We start from the raw sequence: 16,745 nt of genomic DNA, 5'->3' as shown, positions 1-16,745 counted from the left end.
CTGGAAAGAGGAGTAAATCCCACGACGTGCACGCTGCCCCGCGTCCTCTCCTTCCTCCAGATGTTGTTGGAGAGAAATCTGGCGATCAGCACCATTAAAACTTACGCTGCAGCTATCTCATGGTGTCATGAAGGTTCTCCTAACAGATCTCTGTTCAGTCATCCCCTGGCCAAACGCTTCCTGAAAGGTGTACATAGACACAGACCGATGTCACGCCCCCCTAGCGCCTCAGTGGGATCTCCTGGCATAGCTAAGTGAGGCCGCTGCCGACTGGCGCCATCCAACTCACTGCGCGGGAGTGGAAGGAGGAGGAAGATCTGGACAAGGCGGTGAAAGGTGGGTGAGTGTGTCTGTAGTAGTGAGTATGAGTGTGTGCGTTCAGTGAGTGAGTCGGTGAACTTTTCCCAGTTCGTATCCAGTCTCTGCTGCCTGTAGATGGAACGGTGCTGCCTTGGAGAGTCAGAAAGATCCACAGGCCTGTGATGGTGCAGGGGGGGGTGCAATGCTGTTGAGCGTCCAACAGCATTGCATTCCAGGAGATTTGATGACCAGCCTGCGAGGCCAGTCAGGCAGAGCTTGGTTTGACTCAGCCTTGGATCCTTCGTCCTCTGAAACAGGCAAATCGGGGGTCGGTTTTACCAAGCCGAGCTGACAGTTTCTCCCAGATGTTTCCCACTGGATGAGCTCCAGAATGGCAACCGGCCAGCCAGTTTGGACCAGAATGGCATCCAGCTTACGGTTCAGCTCAATCAACGCTTGAGTTTTAGTGCTAATTGCTTGGCACTGTCCATCACAGATCTTCCAAAATTACCAGGAAACCGAACACACCAAACAGCAGAAACCCAGTCATCATAAATCTAGTTGTGTAGATATTGTCCAGATCCCCCACAGAAAGAAGCAACCGACACATGACCTTCCAATCCGTCATGAATCCAGCCGTATGGGTTCAGGACATGCAGGCTCCCCTTCGCCCATTCTCTGGGATAAAAAGTTTGAACAACAAATGAATTGGACTAGCTTGGATTGTGTCTGTTGTTTGCTGCGATGCAAAGAAATTTGAAATGAATTATGTTGACATTTTTCTTTAACATAACTCGTATTCACTCTGAATTGTCCCTAGGAGTGTGTGTGTGGTTGTGGTTGTTAGTCTCTCTGTGTTGGTCCTGTGATGGACTGGCAATCTGTCCAGGGTGTACTTGCCAGCTTCCTCGTGACCCTGAATCGGACTGAGCGGTAAAAAAATGGATGGATGGACGGATGGATGGATGGACGGATGGATGGATGGCTCATATTTTCTGTCACTAACAAAAGAATCACTTCAGCTTGTGAACATTTTCAGCTTCGTTGTGAGGTGTGCAGAAGTCTGATCACCAACTGACTGCTTTGCTTCCACTAAAGCTTTCGTTTCCCATTTGACTCATGCTTTCACAAATAATGAATAAATGAACAAATCCCACAGGAGCTCTCTGCAGCAGCAGACAGCACTCCATGTGCACTCACGTGTTTATATGTTACTGTATGTACATAAAAAAGAACAGAGGGGGAGATCATTGTCAAAGGCCAAACACACCCATTCAGCAGTGACAGAGAGACTCCCTCGGCAAGAAGCTGACATTGTGCATCAGTCAGGGTGCAGGACAACACCGCCACCCACGTCCCCCATGATTCCTGACAGCATCATGGCCTCTTCAAACACAACCTGACAGCTTCACAGGTTCCTGCATCACACAGGAACAGGACTTGACTGCTTTTTCATGCAGCCAGAGTTGGAGATTAGATGAAACAGGGGAATGATGTACAGCACAAACATCCTGAGACTTTTCAGTATGAGGGACAGGACAGATGATAGCAGAGGGATGCAAGGAGAGTAGAGGCAAAAATAGAGATAAAACAAAAGTAAAATGCAGAAAATAGAAATTAACAGAGAGCTAAAGTAAGAGACAGGAAGAGGAAAATATGCCACCTGTGATATAAAGCATATTCAGAACCAGACCAGTAAGTTACAACTGCAGTAAAAATGTAACTATGACAACCTGAAGGGATGGCGTTGCTGGCTGATGGAAAAGATTTTACAATAAGAAAACTTCTGAGATAATTCATGTTTTTGACTGAAGTCAGGACATCAGTTCACACAGCTAAACTGGAAACAAGCCACCTGGCATAAAGGTAAAAATAACCGTAAAAACACTCAGTTTGCTCGTTTTTTTGTTCCAGATAGTTTCAGAGCCTCCATGTGAGATGTAACATTCTGTTTCGTGTGTTTCCATGAAGATAAAGGGAGCTGGATTGGATTGAAGCTGTTCTAGCTTTAACCCAGTCACCATAGAAGAGTCATCTGCTGTGTGACATACGGTGATATCTAGTTGCTAGTATGTGACCCGGCAGTGGTCACATGATGCTCTGGGCTGGTAGAAACAGTTATGCAATGCAGTTTCTCAGCAGCAGGGCAACAAAGTGGACGTTTTGATTCCAGTGTGCCATCAAAACATGTCAGAAAACAGACTTTTAAGTTTGGAAAGTTATCAAATGAATAACTGAATGTAGTGAGCCATCTTTTTTATCTTTAAAGAAGGATAAAGTCAAAGACTGAAAACATTTAGTTACAGATGAGCAGAAGCGAAGGTCAGGCAGAGCCAGTCTGCACCAGGTTTTGTTCAATGATAGCGGGACAAAGAACTGGACTATCCCAGCATTGTGTAAATGTGGTTCCTGCACAAAGATTCTGTCCCAGATTCTGTGTCTCTTGCATCACAAAGCCCATCACATAAAAAAAAAAAGAATGTGGAAAATCACCCTTATAAGATGGCTCGTTGCACAGACGAAAGTCACAGCACAATCACAACATCTGGATCGCACATCAGTCAGGGACTTCTACACACCACACTCCTTTTTAATTAACTCTACTGTGGATTAATGTCAGGAAAAAAAACAATTCCCCCAAAATATCTGTCACAGAAGAGAAAGAACCCAGTGCAGGAGGTGTGAAAACAGCTGCTGAATAAACTCACCTTTAGTAGTTTCATCCTCAATGGGCTGCTTGAACAGCGTTATGTCCTTAAAGGTGCAGAGGAACAGAACCACCTTGTCATTTTCGTTCCTGATGGGAGCCACCTGCATGTAGAACCACACTGGACTTCCTGCAAAACAACACAAAAATGTCATATTCACAAAGATATTTATGACCGTAAGGGCTGAATTTTAACCCATTTGAGCTCAACTCTGTGACTGTTTGAATGTCTAAAAGGACCAGAATGTGAGCTGGATTCTAACTGAAAGAAAAATTATAGGATTTTTTTAGTCTCTTTTGGAGGCCATGTGGGAAATCTGCCTCAAAAGCTGCTTTTCTGTAGGACCAGGCATGTTCTCAACTGTGGATAATATTGGATAATAATGGGAATCAGAGGTGGCCACACCTACATACGTCTACCTACCCTTACGGGACGCTTCCATTGATCTCCTACTGCAAATACATAATATCTAAATGAGATCTGTGATATGTTTGATGCAGTTTGTCAACAAAAGCGATATAGGTGACCAACATGTAGACTGGTTTTCATCAAACTGTCCAAAGTACAAAAAACTTAATTCTGCTGCATGTGGCGTAAAGAAAATCATAAGTCAGCCAACCAGAGTTTCCATCAGCGTTTACCAGTATCGACCACATCCACAGAAATGTTCCAGAACAACGTGTGAAGACCGTTTCGGCACCAGCTGGTTGCAGTGACAAGAAAAACTACATTTTCAAAGTGTGGCAGTAAATTCATTCTTAAAGGAATAATACAAACATTTTAATAAAGAATTTTATAAATTATACTAATTTCTGTTGATTGTTCAGAAACGTGTCTAAATAAGTACATGTACTACTCGAGATGTCATCTAGACTATAGTGATGTTTAGAGAGAGTTTCTGTGGTTTTATGAACAACTGAAATTTAGTCCACCTCCAAATAACTAGTGTGTCAAACAAAACTAACATTTGGAGGATATATTCCTTAAATTATGCCGATTCTTTACCTGCTGCAGCTTTCTGTCTACAGAGATGTTGCTCAATATTTTCAGATGTACATGGGCTTATCATGTTTAACCGATTACTCAGATGGCACCAAATGCACCACAAGTCATTTATTTCATAGTGAAAGCATCAGTGTGCTGATTTTTTTTAAATTTAGACATAAATTGCCGAATAAATGTAGTTGTTTTAATCAGTCTAAAATGCACTCAAACACAACTCTCAATACATCCACAGTCATCTGAATATTTTTACTAATTTTACATAAATTTTGTGTCTTTAATGTATATTTTAAATTCTGAGCTATAAAAGGCCAAAAAATAAGTTTTTAAAAAATTTTTTTTATTTCTCTATTCTTATGTGGAGGCAGTCCAAAATAATTCCCAGCATGCCCAACTCTGTCCTGGTCATCCCAGGATCTTTTAAAACTAATTTTTATAAGTGGTTGAGGATTTATGATTTTTGTCCAGACTGAAAAGGACAGTTTTTCATTCAGTCCAAATTTCTTTAAGGCATCATAACAAATCAATATTTTGATTCATGACTAATATTACCAGAAACACTCCTATATTTTATTACACCAGATACCTTACTGGTCAGCTCAGAATATTTCCAGAATTTATGGGGAAACCTTTGAGGAGTTATGACTTTTAAAAGAAATGACATAAACACACACACACACACACACACACACACACACATGCACACATTTTAGTTGAACATGACTTGTTGAGCAGCTGGCTTGACCCTTCACTTTGGTTGCATGGGACGGTAAAGGTAAACCAGTGATCCTCACTGGTAATTCAACAAGAGCATATTCAACTCAATATGCTAAGAGCCGCCCCCCCCCCCCCCCCCCCCCAAAAAAAAAAGCGTTCCCATGCTATGTATAAAGACATTCTTATGCAACAGTATATGGTGAAAATACAATAATGCCTCCAGAATGTGGGCGTTTCTTTTTCATCATATATACGGAGCTACCGACGGAGCAGCTCTTTGGTGGAGTTCGGTGCAGCTGAAATCAGCCAAAACTGGCAACTCTGACAGGGTCAGTTAGGGCCGTTAGGACAGCAGAGTTTCTGCAAGCAGCCTGCAGCTCTTGTTTGTGGAGAGAACTGCAGTGTTGAGGATCATTATGACTTGTTTAGATGCATTTTCAGAAAGCCAGTGAGGCACGTGCTCGTGAGACACGCAATGAGGAACACTGCTATAAACCATAAGACTCTTTACGTTATTTTCACAGTAAGGTCTACCGGATGTGTCTGTGTCAGAAGGAAAAGATTACATCACCAATGTGGGCGTGGCTTATGACAAAATTAAAGTATGACTTTCACAGTTCAAGAAATCCATTAAGTGCCAGTTTGGTCTTGGATCACTGGGTGAAAACGGCATCTGGGCCGTTGGGTATGAGTGCTGCAGCGATGGTTGATGGTTGGCCGAGGAGGATGCTGCTTCAGGGATTTGGACCCAGTTATAAATGCTTGCAGCTCTAGTTTTTATTGTTATTTCCATTTTATTCTTTAATTTTACATTATTGGTGCAATGCTTATCCTCATTACTGTATGTTTATATATTTTTTATGGTATTTCATTTTTTCAATTGTTGTAGTGATTTTTTTTTTTTTTTTTTTTGTATTCTTTTTATTGGTGGGACCCCACGATCCTAATAAAACAATATAAAGCCAAAACTATAAACTGTTTTCAGTCTATAATCAGTGAGACATAGTTTAACCTCTCATTTAGCCGATCAAACTTTCAGCTTTGTTTTGCCCTTTATGTTCTGCCTGTTTTTAGTGTCTGTTTCTTGAAACATTGCAACATCTGTAAACCTGTCATTTTGTATCCCTGTTCTCATTGGGATGCTTCCATTCTTCAGCACAGTCAGCTTCCGTTTATTCAAATGCAAAAATGTAAACAAAATCCTGTTAAAACGGTTATAACCAACAATCTTGGCTGCATCTGGTTGTTTACCATCTAAACAAAAAGGAGGAAACAGAGGGTTTAATTATCCTGGAAGCTTGTTTCAGGAAGCAGTTTCAGGTTCCCTAAAACTGTTTTTACATGCGGACAAAAGACAAATGCTTTTTTCTTGTTTGGACAAAGCCTTAAAAGCATTTCCAGCGACAAGCAGCACACCTGGAACTTCCCTCTGCCCCTGCACAACCCCGATGGCAAAGTGTGTGAGTATCACTGAAGACATTTTAAAGAGATAAATTAGATTTTTGCTGGTTGCCAGATAATTACTTCATAGAGAGTTTATTAGCAGCAAACACAATTAGCAAAATCCTAAATCCCAGTTTTCAAACTGGTACTTTCTGTTCATTACTCTGTGAAAAATCACCACAAACTGGTCATACTAAACCCACAACAGACGAAATGTGAGAAAACAGTTTGACTAATTTTATAATGACCTTAAGACGGTTATATAATAATCTGATTAATTTAAGATTATTTTTCGTCAGATATTAAACTGAAGCAGACTGGCTTTGACTATATAAATCTTTTGTACAAAAGGTCACATTTTCTTCCTGAGGCGGAGTTCAGATGACATATGGCACCAAAACTAGTGAAAATGTCAGATGTCAGGGTGTTTTTCTGAGCAAACTTCTTTCTTAGCATCTAAACATGGCGTCATGTGGACACAGCGGTCTTTTCCACATTTGTCTGCAATGTTTCAGATCAGCACATTATAATGTCAGACAGATATAACCTGAGTAAATCTTTAAATGATGGTTTTATTTTAGGGGGAAAATCTGTTAAACAAACCAGGTCCTGTGTGTGTATGTAACTGCAAACTCATTTCTAAACGTTGGGACTTCAGGAAAGTTGTGTGAGAACTGTGCATTTACAGCAGCAAAGCTTCCCAGGACCAAAGTTACTCCAGGAACAAATGGAGAACCATGCAGTCGCAGAGCACAAAGTTTTAAAAGTCAAGATGACAGTAAAACAGTTGTTTTATTTTTTCTGGCAAAATACAAAAAGCCATGAATGCTCTGGTGAGGTAGGAAGCCGACATCACTTCCTCAGTCTGGAGACTGCTGGTGGATTCTGACCACAGGATGGGATAACTATCCTGTTGCCATGGTGATAGTTCCCCCCACCCGGCTGACAGACTGGTGGTGGACCTGATGCCTCCTCTGCCTGGGAAAGATTTGCATTATGTTTAGTTTTGTAAATCAGTGTTTACATGAGACACGTTTACATGTAAAAAGATGTGTAAGAAGTAAAATGTATTTCCTGTTTTAGTAAATTATTTTAAGGCCTATTATGTAAAATCTGATTTGGGATGTTGTGATTTCACTATGTATCATTTGATGTATACATACAGATTAATTTATTTACACATTATACTAATTCATTTGTAAGTGTTCATCTGTCGATGCTGAGGGCATACTGAGGGCGAAGGCGGACCCTTTTTCCTTTGTTCCGTTTCCCTCCGACGCTGGCCTGCTACTTTGTCCTGTCTGTCTCGGAGCCTCACTGTAAACTGTACATCTCCTTATTCCTGAAAATTTCTACATCATGGATCTGATCAGCCGGTCTCTCAACGCAACCCATCACATATTTTCATCCCAGAGATCGGGCAGAGAGGAGCCCACATGTCCTGATGGGACGCATCCCACTGGGTATGTTCTGGACTCCCTTTAGGCAAAATTATTAGACAGCATGGAATAAACTTTCATTGTTATGCAGATGATACTCAACTATACTTATCCTTTAAACCAGATGAAAAAAATCAGCCCAATAGGCTACAAAATTGTCTCATAGACATAAAGACTTGGATGTCTAGAAATTTTCTCCTCTTAAACTCAGATAAGACTGAAGTAATTCTCGTTGGATCTGAAAAACTCAGAGCTAAATTTTCCAGTTTTGTAATGAACCTGGATGGCATTACTTTAGCTTCCAGTGCTACAGTAAGAAACCTTGGAGTAATATTTGACCCTGACCTGTCCTTTGGCCCACATATTAAGCAGGTTACTAAAACAGCCTTCTTTCATTTACGTAATATAGCCAAAATTAGGGACATTCTGTCTCAGAGTGATGTAGAAAAACTGGTTCACGCTTTTGTTACTTCGAGACTAGATTACTGTAACTCTCTATTACTGGGCTGTCCTAAATATGCCCTGAAAAGCCTTCAGCTGATCCAGAATTCTGCAGCCAGAGTCCTGACCAGAACCAGCATGAGAGATCATATTTCTCCAGTTTTAGCCTCTCTTCATTGGCTGCCTGTTGAATCTAGAATAGAATTTAAAATCCTTCTCCTTACATATAAAGCCCTCCACAACCAGGCACCACTATATATCAAAGACCTCATTGTTCCTTATATACCAAGCAGAGTACTTCGTTCCCAGACTGCAGGCTTACTTGTGGTTCCTAGAGTCTCAAAGAGTCGAGCAGGAGGCAGAGCCTTTGGTTATCAGGCCCCTCTTTTATGGAATAAGCTCCCAGTTAGTGTTAGGGAAGCAGACACCCTCCCCACCTTTAAGACTAGGCTGAAGACTTATCTTTTTGATAAGTCCTATAGCTAGGGATGGTTAGCATCCCTTAGTTATGCTGCTATAGGTTTAGACTGCTGAGGGACATTTCCTGATACACTGAGCTTGTTTCTCTTTCTCTTTATCTCTTTCTTTTACCCCCCCCCCCCCCCCCCCCCCCCCCAATAACAGTGTTGCATCATTAACATGTATGTCTCCTGTCTCAGCAGGTCTCCCTGGCCGGGAGTAGCAGTTCCTGTAGTCTGTTGTCTTTCTGTCCTATTCCCCCCACACAGCAGAGGCAGATGGCTGCCTGTCCTTGAGCCGGGTTCTGCCGGAGGTTTCCTTCCTGTTAAAAGGGAGTTTTTTCCTTCCCACTGTTGCCAGTGTGCTTGCTCAGGATGGGAGATTGAGTTGGACTCAACTCAATCTGTTGGTTTCCTTATATAGGCTGTTATGAATTGGCCTTCATTATGTTTTCCCCTCTGTCTGTAAAGCGTCTTGAGATGGCATTGCCGTGATTTGACGCTATATAAATAAAGTTGAATTGAATTGAATTGAATTGGACTCGTGGGTCGTGGAAACCAATATGTCTGGCGGTTCTGACCATGGAGGATGTGGAGGATATCTCCAATTTCGGAGTAATGGTAATCGGGTTTCAGCTGATTGGAGCTGGCAGATCTCTGATTTACCTGAAGATCCGCGTGACACAGGAAGCAACTGGCAGGTCGCCTGAATTCTGTGGCAGATTGTGCACGGTGCACGGACTCAAGCGTTGACCGAGCTGGATCGCAAACAATCTGCCCCAAACTGGCAAACCGGGTACGGTTCCAGAGCTGGTCCGCAGAATTGATTCCAGCATTGAGCGGATGTCTGCTCGTATTGGTGGAAACCCCCCCATCAAACATCAGGCTGTTTGGAGCTGCCAGTATGAGATCAGTCATGGACTCAAGGCTGGGAGCAAAATATTATCTTGGCCTGAAACCCAAATAATCAGTCTTATCTGGATTCGGCTCCCCCGAAGGCCTTTGGGCCGGTACAACCCCCTGAGAAAGGAATGTGAAGTTCACTGACGCTCTGTCCAAACCCTCCTCCCCGTCATCTGGACTGTGGCACCTGGCTGCGGTCCACACACACCCTTGACTCACCGCCTCCTGGACTGTGTGTTGTCTATCATCTGAACTTGTGTTTACGTGTACATGAGGTGTTTTTTTGGTCTCTTAAGACTGCGCCCCCATGAGGCACAGTTTGATGGGACCTGTTTTCTGCCCTCTACCCTTAATCCCAATGTACCTCTGTTCTTATCTGTTGGCTGCGAGGCCTCAGGCTGCTCCAACCCGTGATCTGTGTCATAATGGTCCATGTCTGTCTGTTATAATGCTGAATGAGTTGTTGAGTGGTTGATTGATTGATTGATTGATTGATTGATTGATTGATTGATTGATTGAGTGATTGATTGATTGATTGATTGATTGATTGATTGATTGATTGATTGATTGATTGATTGATTGATTGATTGATTGATTGATTGATTGATTGATTGATTGATTGATTGATACTGGTTTCTGCACATTGGCTCCAGTACTGGTGAAGCATCATAAAGGTAAAAACAGACAGCATCAATTCTGTAAAAACTGACTGATTTTAGAGATAAACTAAGTATCAATACAATTGATACTCAGTAAGTAGAAATGGGATCATACAACATACTTTTGGTATTTCTCAGCAGCAACAATTCTCAACCACAGTTGTGCATCTGCAGTACTAGTTATTGTTCAGATAACATAAAGATCCTGTAACCATAAAAAAAATCTCATTAAAAAGTCACATGTGAATGTTTCGAGCATGTCCAAAACACACTAACACATTATGAGCAGACTAACTGACCTGACAGAGTCAAGACTTTAAAAAAACGAACATTATTACCATTCTTATGCATCCGCTTGTAGAGGAACATATCCATGATGCCCTTTGTTTTCCTCCGAGCTGCATCTGCCTGAAAGCCGTAGGCTCCAATATCAACTCTCATTTTTGTTGCACTGGTAATGTTGGGGTTTTGATGGGATGAGATAGTTGCAAGCTAGCACGAAGAGCTGGTTCTCCACCGAGGGGGTGTCTCCGGCAAGAACCGGGAGTGCACTCAGCTGTGTTGACTCCGCCCACAATTCAGAAGCAAAATGCTAACGATTTTCTGGTGCTTTTGTCATTTTGGCTAAAAACATCATTATCACAATTTAAAGACCACTGAGAACACTTTAAAAGCGAAAAAGGAGGTTTGGAGTCGGTCTTTTTCCTCTCTTCCATCCCTCTTTGTGCTTTTCCACTTTGTTTTGTCTAAAGGGAAACTGGAACATATGGGATTATTTTTCAGCACTTTATTACAGTCAGTGATGTTGGATCCTTCACATGGGACAAAACACACTCCATGAAGGAATACATAGTTTATATCCCGCCCCAAAAGAGTCCATTCTTAATTTTTTTTAAAAAAAGAGGAAAGATGAACAGAGAATGGTGAATGATTGACGAGTTGTTTTTACTTCTAAAGGCTGAGTGAAAACTCACTGTTCTTTCTGTACAGCAGGATTTCAAAGCAGTTGGATTCATAGCTGTCGAACGTCTGCCGGACCACGTCGATGGTCTTTTTGTCCGTTAGCTCTCCATACATAAAACTGGAAAAGAAAAGTGTGAGAGTGAGAAGTCGGGGGAGGCAGGCAGAGGAACTGATGTAGCTGAAGACAAAAGCGACAGTCAGGTACTGCAGAACAGAAACCAGGAAACATGGAGGGATCTGATCAGGACCAGTACTCATCAGGACCAGTACTCATCAGGACCAGTACTGATCAGGACCAGTACTGATCAGGACCAGTACTCATCAGGACCAGTACTGATCAGGACCAGTACTCATCAGGACCAGTACTCATCAGGACCAGTACTGATCAGGACCAGTACTCATCAGGACCAGTACTGATCAGGACCAGTACTCATCAGGACCAGTACTGATCAGGACCAGTACTCATCAGGACCAGTACTCATCAGGACCAGTACTCATCAGGACCAGTACTGATCAGGACCAGTACTGATCAGGACCAGTACTGATCAGGACCAGTACTGATCAGGACCAGTACTCATCAGGACCAGTACTCATCAGGACCAGTACTGATCAGGACCAGTACTCATCAGGACCAGTACTCATCAGGACCAGTACTGATCAGGACCAGTACTGATCAGGACCAGTACTCATCAGGACCAGTACTCATCAGGACCAGTACTGATCAGGACCAGTACTCATCAGGACCAGTACTCATCAGGACCAGTACTGATCAGGACCAGTACTCATCAGGACCAGTACTGATCAGGACCAGTACTCATCAGGACCAGTACTGATCAGGACCAGTACTGATCAGGACCAGTACTCATCAGGACCAGTACTCATCAGGACCAGTACTCATCAGGACCAGTACTGATCAGGAACAGTACTCATCAGGACCAGTACTGATCAGGACCAGTACTCATCAGGACCAGTACTGATCAGGACCAGTAACCAGGTGAGAGAAGGAAACTAAAGCTGTCAATGACCAGGGTCCTGCAGGTTTAAGAGGTTTCCTGGGTCACAGCCAGACATGAAGCTCTGCACATGTCTAGTGAGTTGCAGCAAAGCCACTTCTAAAACGCCCTGCTCTCTGGTCTTCCTAAAAAGTCTCTTTCCAGCCTACAATTACTACAGAATTCAGCGGCACGAGTTCTGACGAGGACCAGAGGGCGGGAACACGTTACACCAGTTTTAAAATCGCTGCATTGGCTTCCTGTGCGTTTCAGGATTGATTTTAAGATTCTTTTACTTGTTTATAAATGCCTTAATGGTCTCGGGCCTTCTTATGTATCTGACCTTCTTTTTAATTATGAGCCTTCGCGGACCCTGAGGTCCTCTGGTACTGGCCTTTTAGTGGTTCCTAAAGTCAGAACTAAGACATACGGTGAGACCTCTTTCCATTGTTATGGTCCTGGACTGTGGAACAGTCTGCCAGAGAGCCTCAGGGCCGCGGAGACTGTTGATGTTTTTAAGAAGAGGCTCAAGACACACCTTTTTAGCTTAGCATTTAACTGAATTTTATTTTATTTTATTTACTTATCTTAATTTACTTCATTTATTAATTTATTTATTTTTAAATTGTTTTATTAGATTTCTTATTTTTAATACATTATTGTAAAGTCCTTCTATGTATATATGTATATTTTCTTTTATTGTTGCTCTTATTTCTTACTGCTTCTTAAGGTTATTCATCTTCTGGTTTTAACTCCAGTGTTTTCCTTATGGGGATCCAGCACGCTGGGGTCCCTGCCTGTTTGGTCTGGGGGCTGTTGTCATGGCGACCGCTGCTGTTTGGGTGGTGCGTGGTGGCCCCGTTGCTGCCTGGGAGTTGTGCGGTTGCTGTGGCAGCGGCCCCTATGAGCATGCAGGGGACTGGCTCCTGGTGTGGATGGATCCCGAGGTATTGTTTCCTCACATCAGCATCAAGTCAGAATTTTTATCACTTACTGAATGTTTTTAGTTGTTTTATTAACCAGAATTCAGTTAAAGAGACAGTATTCAGGGAATGATGTTTTTCGGGGAATGTGGGTGGGTGTGTGTGGGGGGGGTTCTTTGCTCTTTGTCCTTGTGTGTGTGTGTGTGTGAGTGTGTGGAAAGAGCTTGTGTCGATTATTTTTAAGTGCCTTTTTATCCACTGTTCGTTTTAATCCTTTTGACTTCATTTTATCCTGTAAAGCACTTTGTGTTGCCTGAGGCATGAAAAGTGCTCAAGAAATAAAGTTTGATTTAAACCTGCAGGACCACGTCTCTGAAGGACCAGGACTGAGGATCCCTGTTATACAGGAAGAGGCATGACCTGAGATCACAGAACATGTAAACCAGGTAAAACTGAACAAGAAGAAAGGTGGGATAAGACTAATGCATCAAATCTGAACACTGAAACTGGAAATAAGACACACACAAAAAAAAGCAAAACCTTAAATGTAAAGTTTAAATTCTCCTTTGCAGTGAAATTCCCCCCATCTGCTCCATGGAAACAGAGTTGTAGCATGATGCTCATGAAGCCGTCTGAACAGTTTTATTAGATTTACTGGTTCTGCTGGTTTCAGCTACATGCTCCTACATCTGTTCTGCCATTTTAAACTTTTCATTATTTAATGGAGGAAAACAAACATCTTGAGATGTCAGCTTGTAGCTGGAAGATGCTGCAGGGAGCAGTGAGGATGAGGTAAAGGAGGAGAGGAAGAGCTGTGCACCTGAAAGGCAACCAGCTGCTCCTGATGTTTAACATCCTGCTGGTTTGCGTCCATGTTTATTTTCCCTCCTCAACAAGCCGGCTGCACTTGACGTGGTGGATGAGCCGGATGCTGGAAACTCATCGGCAGAACACCACACTCCTTCTGTTATGTTGCTAATCTGTTTTAACCTTGATCAATCTGACCTTTGACCTGCCTGACAGTAGTCCCACTCACTGTTTAACACATAATGTAAGACTGACACAACTGTTAAATATTTACAGGCAATAATTATTGTAATCAGCTCTAGTGAAGAAAAAACCATTTTTTGGGCTGTGACAGTTTTTTTCCAGGCTTTGATCTGCTTCATGGCTGAAAATCACAACTTTATCGACAACGTTTCTGGTGAACCTGAAACAGATCAAACAATCCTATTTCCTTTTTTTTTTTCTTCGCATGTTTTCTGTGATTGTGTTGCATGTTACTGTCAATATCTCAGTTATTCACATAACTGCAGTTACAACATTTTGGTCAAAAGATCAAAAATTATTCCACAAAAATGGCCTTTAATCATATCTTGAATCACAGCCGGTTCCTTTCTTCAGTAGGCGCCAGTTTAAGCTCTCAGTGGGCTCTTTTATCCTCAGTGTTCATGTCTGAGTCAACCGTCCTTCTCAGCTCAGAGCAGCAGGGAGTGTGCAAATAAATCCGTGTCTGTATTCAGCTTGATGTCTGAGAGAAGCTTTTTGGCTTCAGGCTATCCAGGCCATCACCCCCGGTCAGATCCAAGAGCCGCCCGCGGGGAAAGTCTCACCTTAAAGTGTCTTGACTGACAGGCGAGCCGTTGGGGACTGGGCAAAGCTCTCTTAGCAAGTCTAGATGGCAATCGTTTCAGATGGTAAATGAATGGCGACAGCGCTGAGCTCCTCGTGTCTGTGCACATTGTTCAAGCAGCTCTGAGATGCTTCACTCTGCTGTTAGTATATTACAGCAGCCTGAAGTCAAAACATCTGTTTTTATTGTCTTTCTGATCTGGAGATTAAATAATGGATTGATCTAATGGATTAATAACATAATAATAAACAGAGAGCTCCGGAAGACAGCCTCTGGAAACTGCAGTGAGTTGTGCTGCTGTAAAAACTAACCAGCTTGTTAAGAGGTTTCCTCTAAACAAAGCAAATAACAACAGATGACGAAGTTTACCTGCATGTGCTGCTCTTCTGCATGACGTCAGCTCTATGGAAGCCGGACAGCTTACAGAAGCCGTCATTGCTGTACACTACAGGCCAGTCCACGATCTGAGCATTTCCCAGGAGAAAGCTGGTCTCTGTCAGAGGAACAAGAAAAGAAAGATCATCAGCATCAACCGCAGGCTGCAAGATGTTTACTTTCTGTAGAGGCTTCGATGTGTCGTCGACGACGAGCCGTTAGAGAAGCCGAGACCAGGATCTGACCTGTAAAGACATCTGGACTGCTGGGAAAGGCTCCAGCTTCCCCGTGACCCTTCATTAAGCGGTTAGGATAATGAATGAATGAATGAATGAATGAGACATGTTTTGGGCCTCCATCAGCAATGCAGCTGGTCATCAACAGTCATTGTGAAAGGCGTGTTAAGGTGGTTTATCCTTCACCTGATGACTCATTTATTTTGTCCTTTACTGCAAATCATATTAATATTAAACATGGATTCAGACTACTGAGTAACACACGGACAGAACTGTTAAAACCCTTCGGTCAGTGAAAGAAAAACAAAGTTACAGAAATAACTTGAATCTGACAGAAATAATAATAACTAAAAATTCTATGAAACTTATCCAGTGAAAGTCAGACATTGCTTTTCATCCATGCTTCAACACAATTATATAAAAAAATAAACTCACATAACAGGCCTGAGAAGCAGCTGCAGCAATCACTTAATAAAGACCAGGGGCCTCATTTACGAAGCTGTCGCACAAAACCCGGCGTACGCCAATTATAGGCAACTTTTGGGATTTATAAAAACACGACTTGGCGGTGAAACGTCCCTACCTCCACGCCAACTCTGACCCTGGCGTACGCACAACATCTGGAGAAACGGCGACACCAAAGGCAGAAAATAAAACCAAAGAAATGGTGTGAAATTTGAGACATTTGTTCAAAATCAAATATAACTTTTTACGCAGAATGTTGTACATTAACAGCATTTACAAAAAAAAGAAAATGCATATTTGATAGTTCCACCACCGCGTAAAACATCAACCACTAAAATCTGTTCTGAAACGAAGCAGTCCTACATGTTATAAAAACCATTTCACACAGTTAAGTCATACAGAAGCTGCCATAATAATAAAGGTCTAAATGAATAATTGCATTAAAATCACGTGCCGCCCATCATCAGGCTGATCAGGTGTTTCCTCCACCTGCAGATACAGAACATGAAGAGATGGTTGGATATAAAATGCTCCGTAAAGGCGCACAGCAGCTTATCTGTCCCTGCGGAGGAGCTTGGAGACTCTGGAGTCGAGCCGGCACCTTCCAAAGGGAAATGATTGACGGGTTGAGGCTGATCACTCCTTTTCCCAACCCAGAGCGCAGAACAGAACTATGTTCTCCTCAACCAGACACGCCGTGGTGTAGCGGCCATCGGGCAGATGGAGGCAGGTGGAGGTGCCTCCATGCCCAGGAGGAAACCTGTTGTACAGCTGCAGATGTGTGCAGATAGTGGAGACGCTACATAACATGCTACTAAATGACATCAGCGCTTCACCTGCGTTCACCTGAACAATCATCCAATCTGAATGATTGTGTTGTCAATCATCCTCTCACGTTGGAACCAAACGCTGCTGCTTTACGTCTAGAAGTGATGCAACACATCAGAGGTGGAGAATTCTCATTTATTCTCAAGTTTATCTTTCTGTCAGGGTGGTGTTTATTTCTCTCTGCACCTCCTCCTTGATGGGAATTATTGGTTCCTCTCCGACCACATCTGCAGCGCTGCAACCCAGCTGGGACACACAGG

General features: G+C 42.6%; 1 protein-coding gene across 1 annotated transcript in view; it reads right to left on the bottom strand.

Annotated features, from left to right (window-relative positions):
• kcnh5b (potassium voltage-gated channel, subfamily H (eag-related), member 5b) overlaps positions 1-16,745 on the bottom strand; it is a gene marked incomplete at both ends in the record, with an annotated part of 155,339 nt that overhangs the window by 124,527 nt on the left and 14,067 nt on the right. Inside the window, 3 exons of the mRNA XM_079262133.1 lie at positions 3,009-3,137; positions 11,045-11,151; positions 14,951-15,074. Coding sequence (XP_079118259.1) covers positions 3,009-3,137; positions 11,045-11,151; positions 14,951-15,074 — 360 coding nt within the window. The remainder of the gene's footprint in view (positions 1-3,008; positions 3,138-11,044; positions 11,152-14,950; positions 15,075-16,745) is intronic.

This window comes from Telmatherina bonti (genome assembly GCF_933228915.1).
Source record: "Telmatherina bonti genome assembly, chromosome: 22".
Classification (NCBI taxonomy): Eukaryota; Metazoa; Chordata; class Actinopteri; order Atheriniformes; family Telmatherinidae; genus Telmatherina; species Telmatherina bonti.
This window is presented reverse-complemented; position numbering and strand designations above follow the sequence as displayed.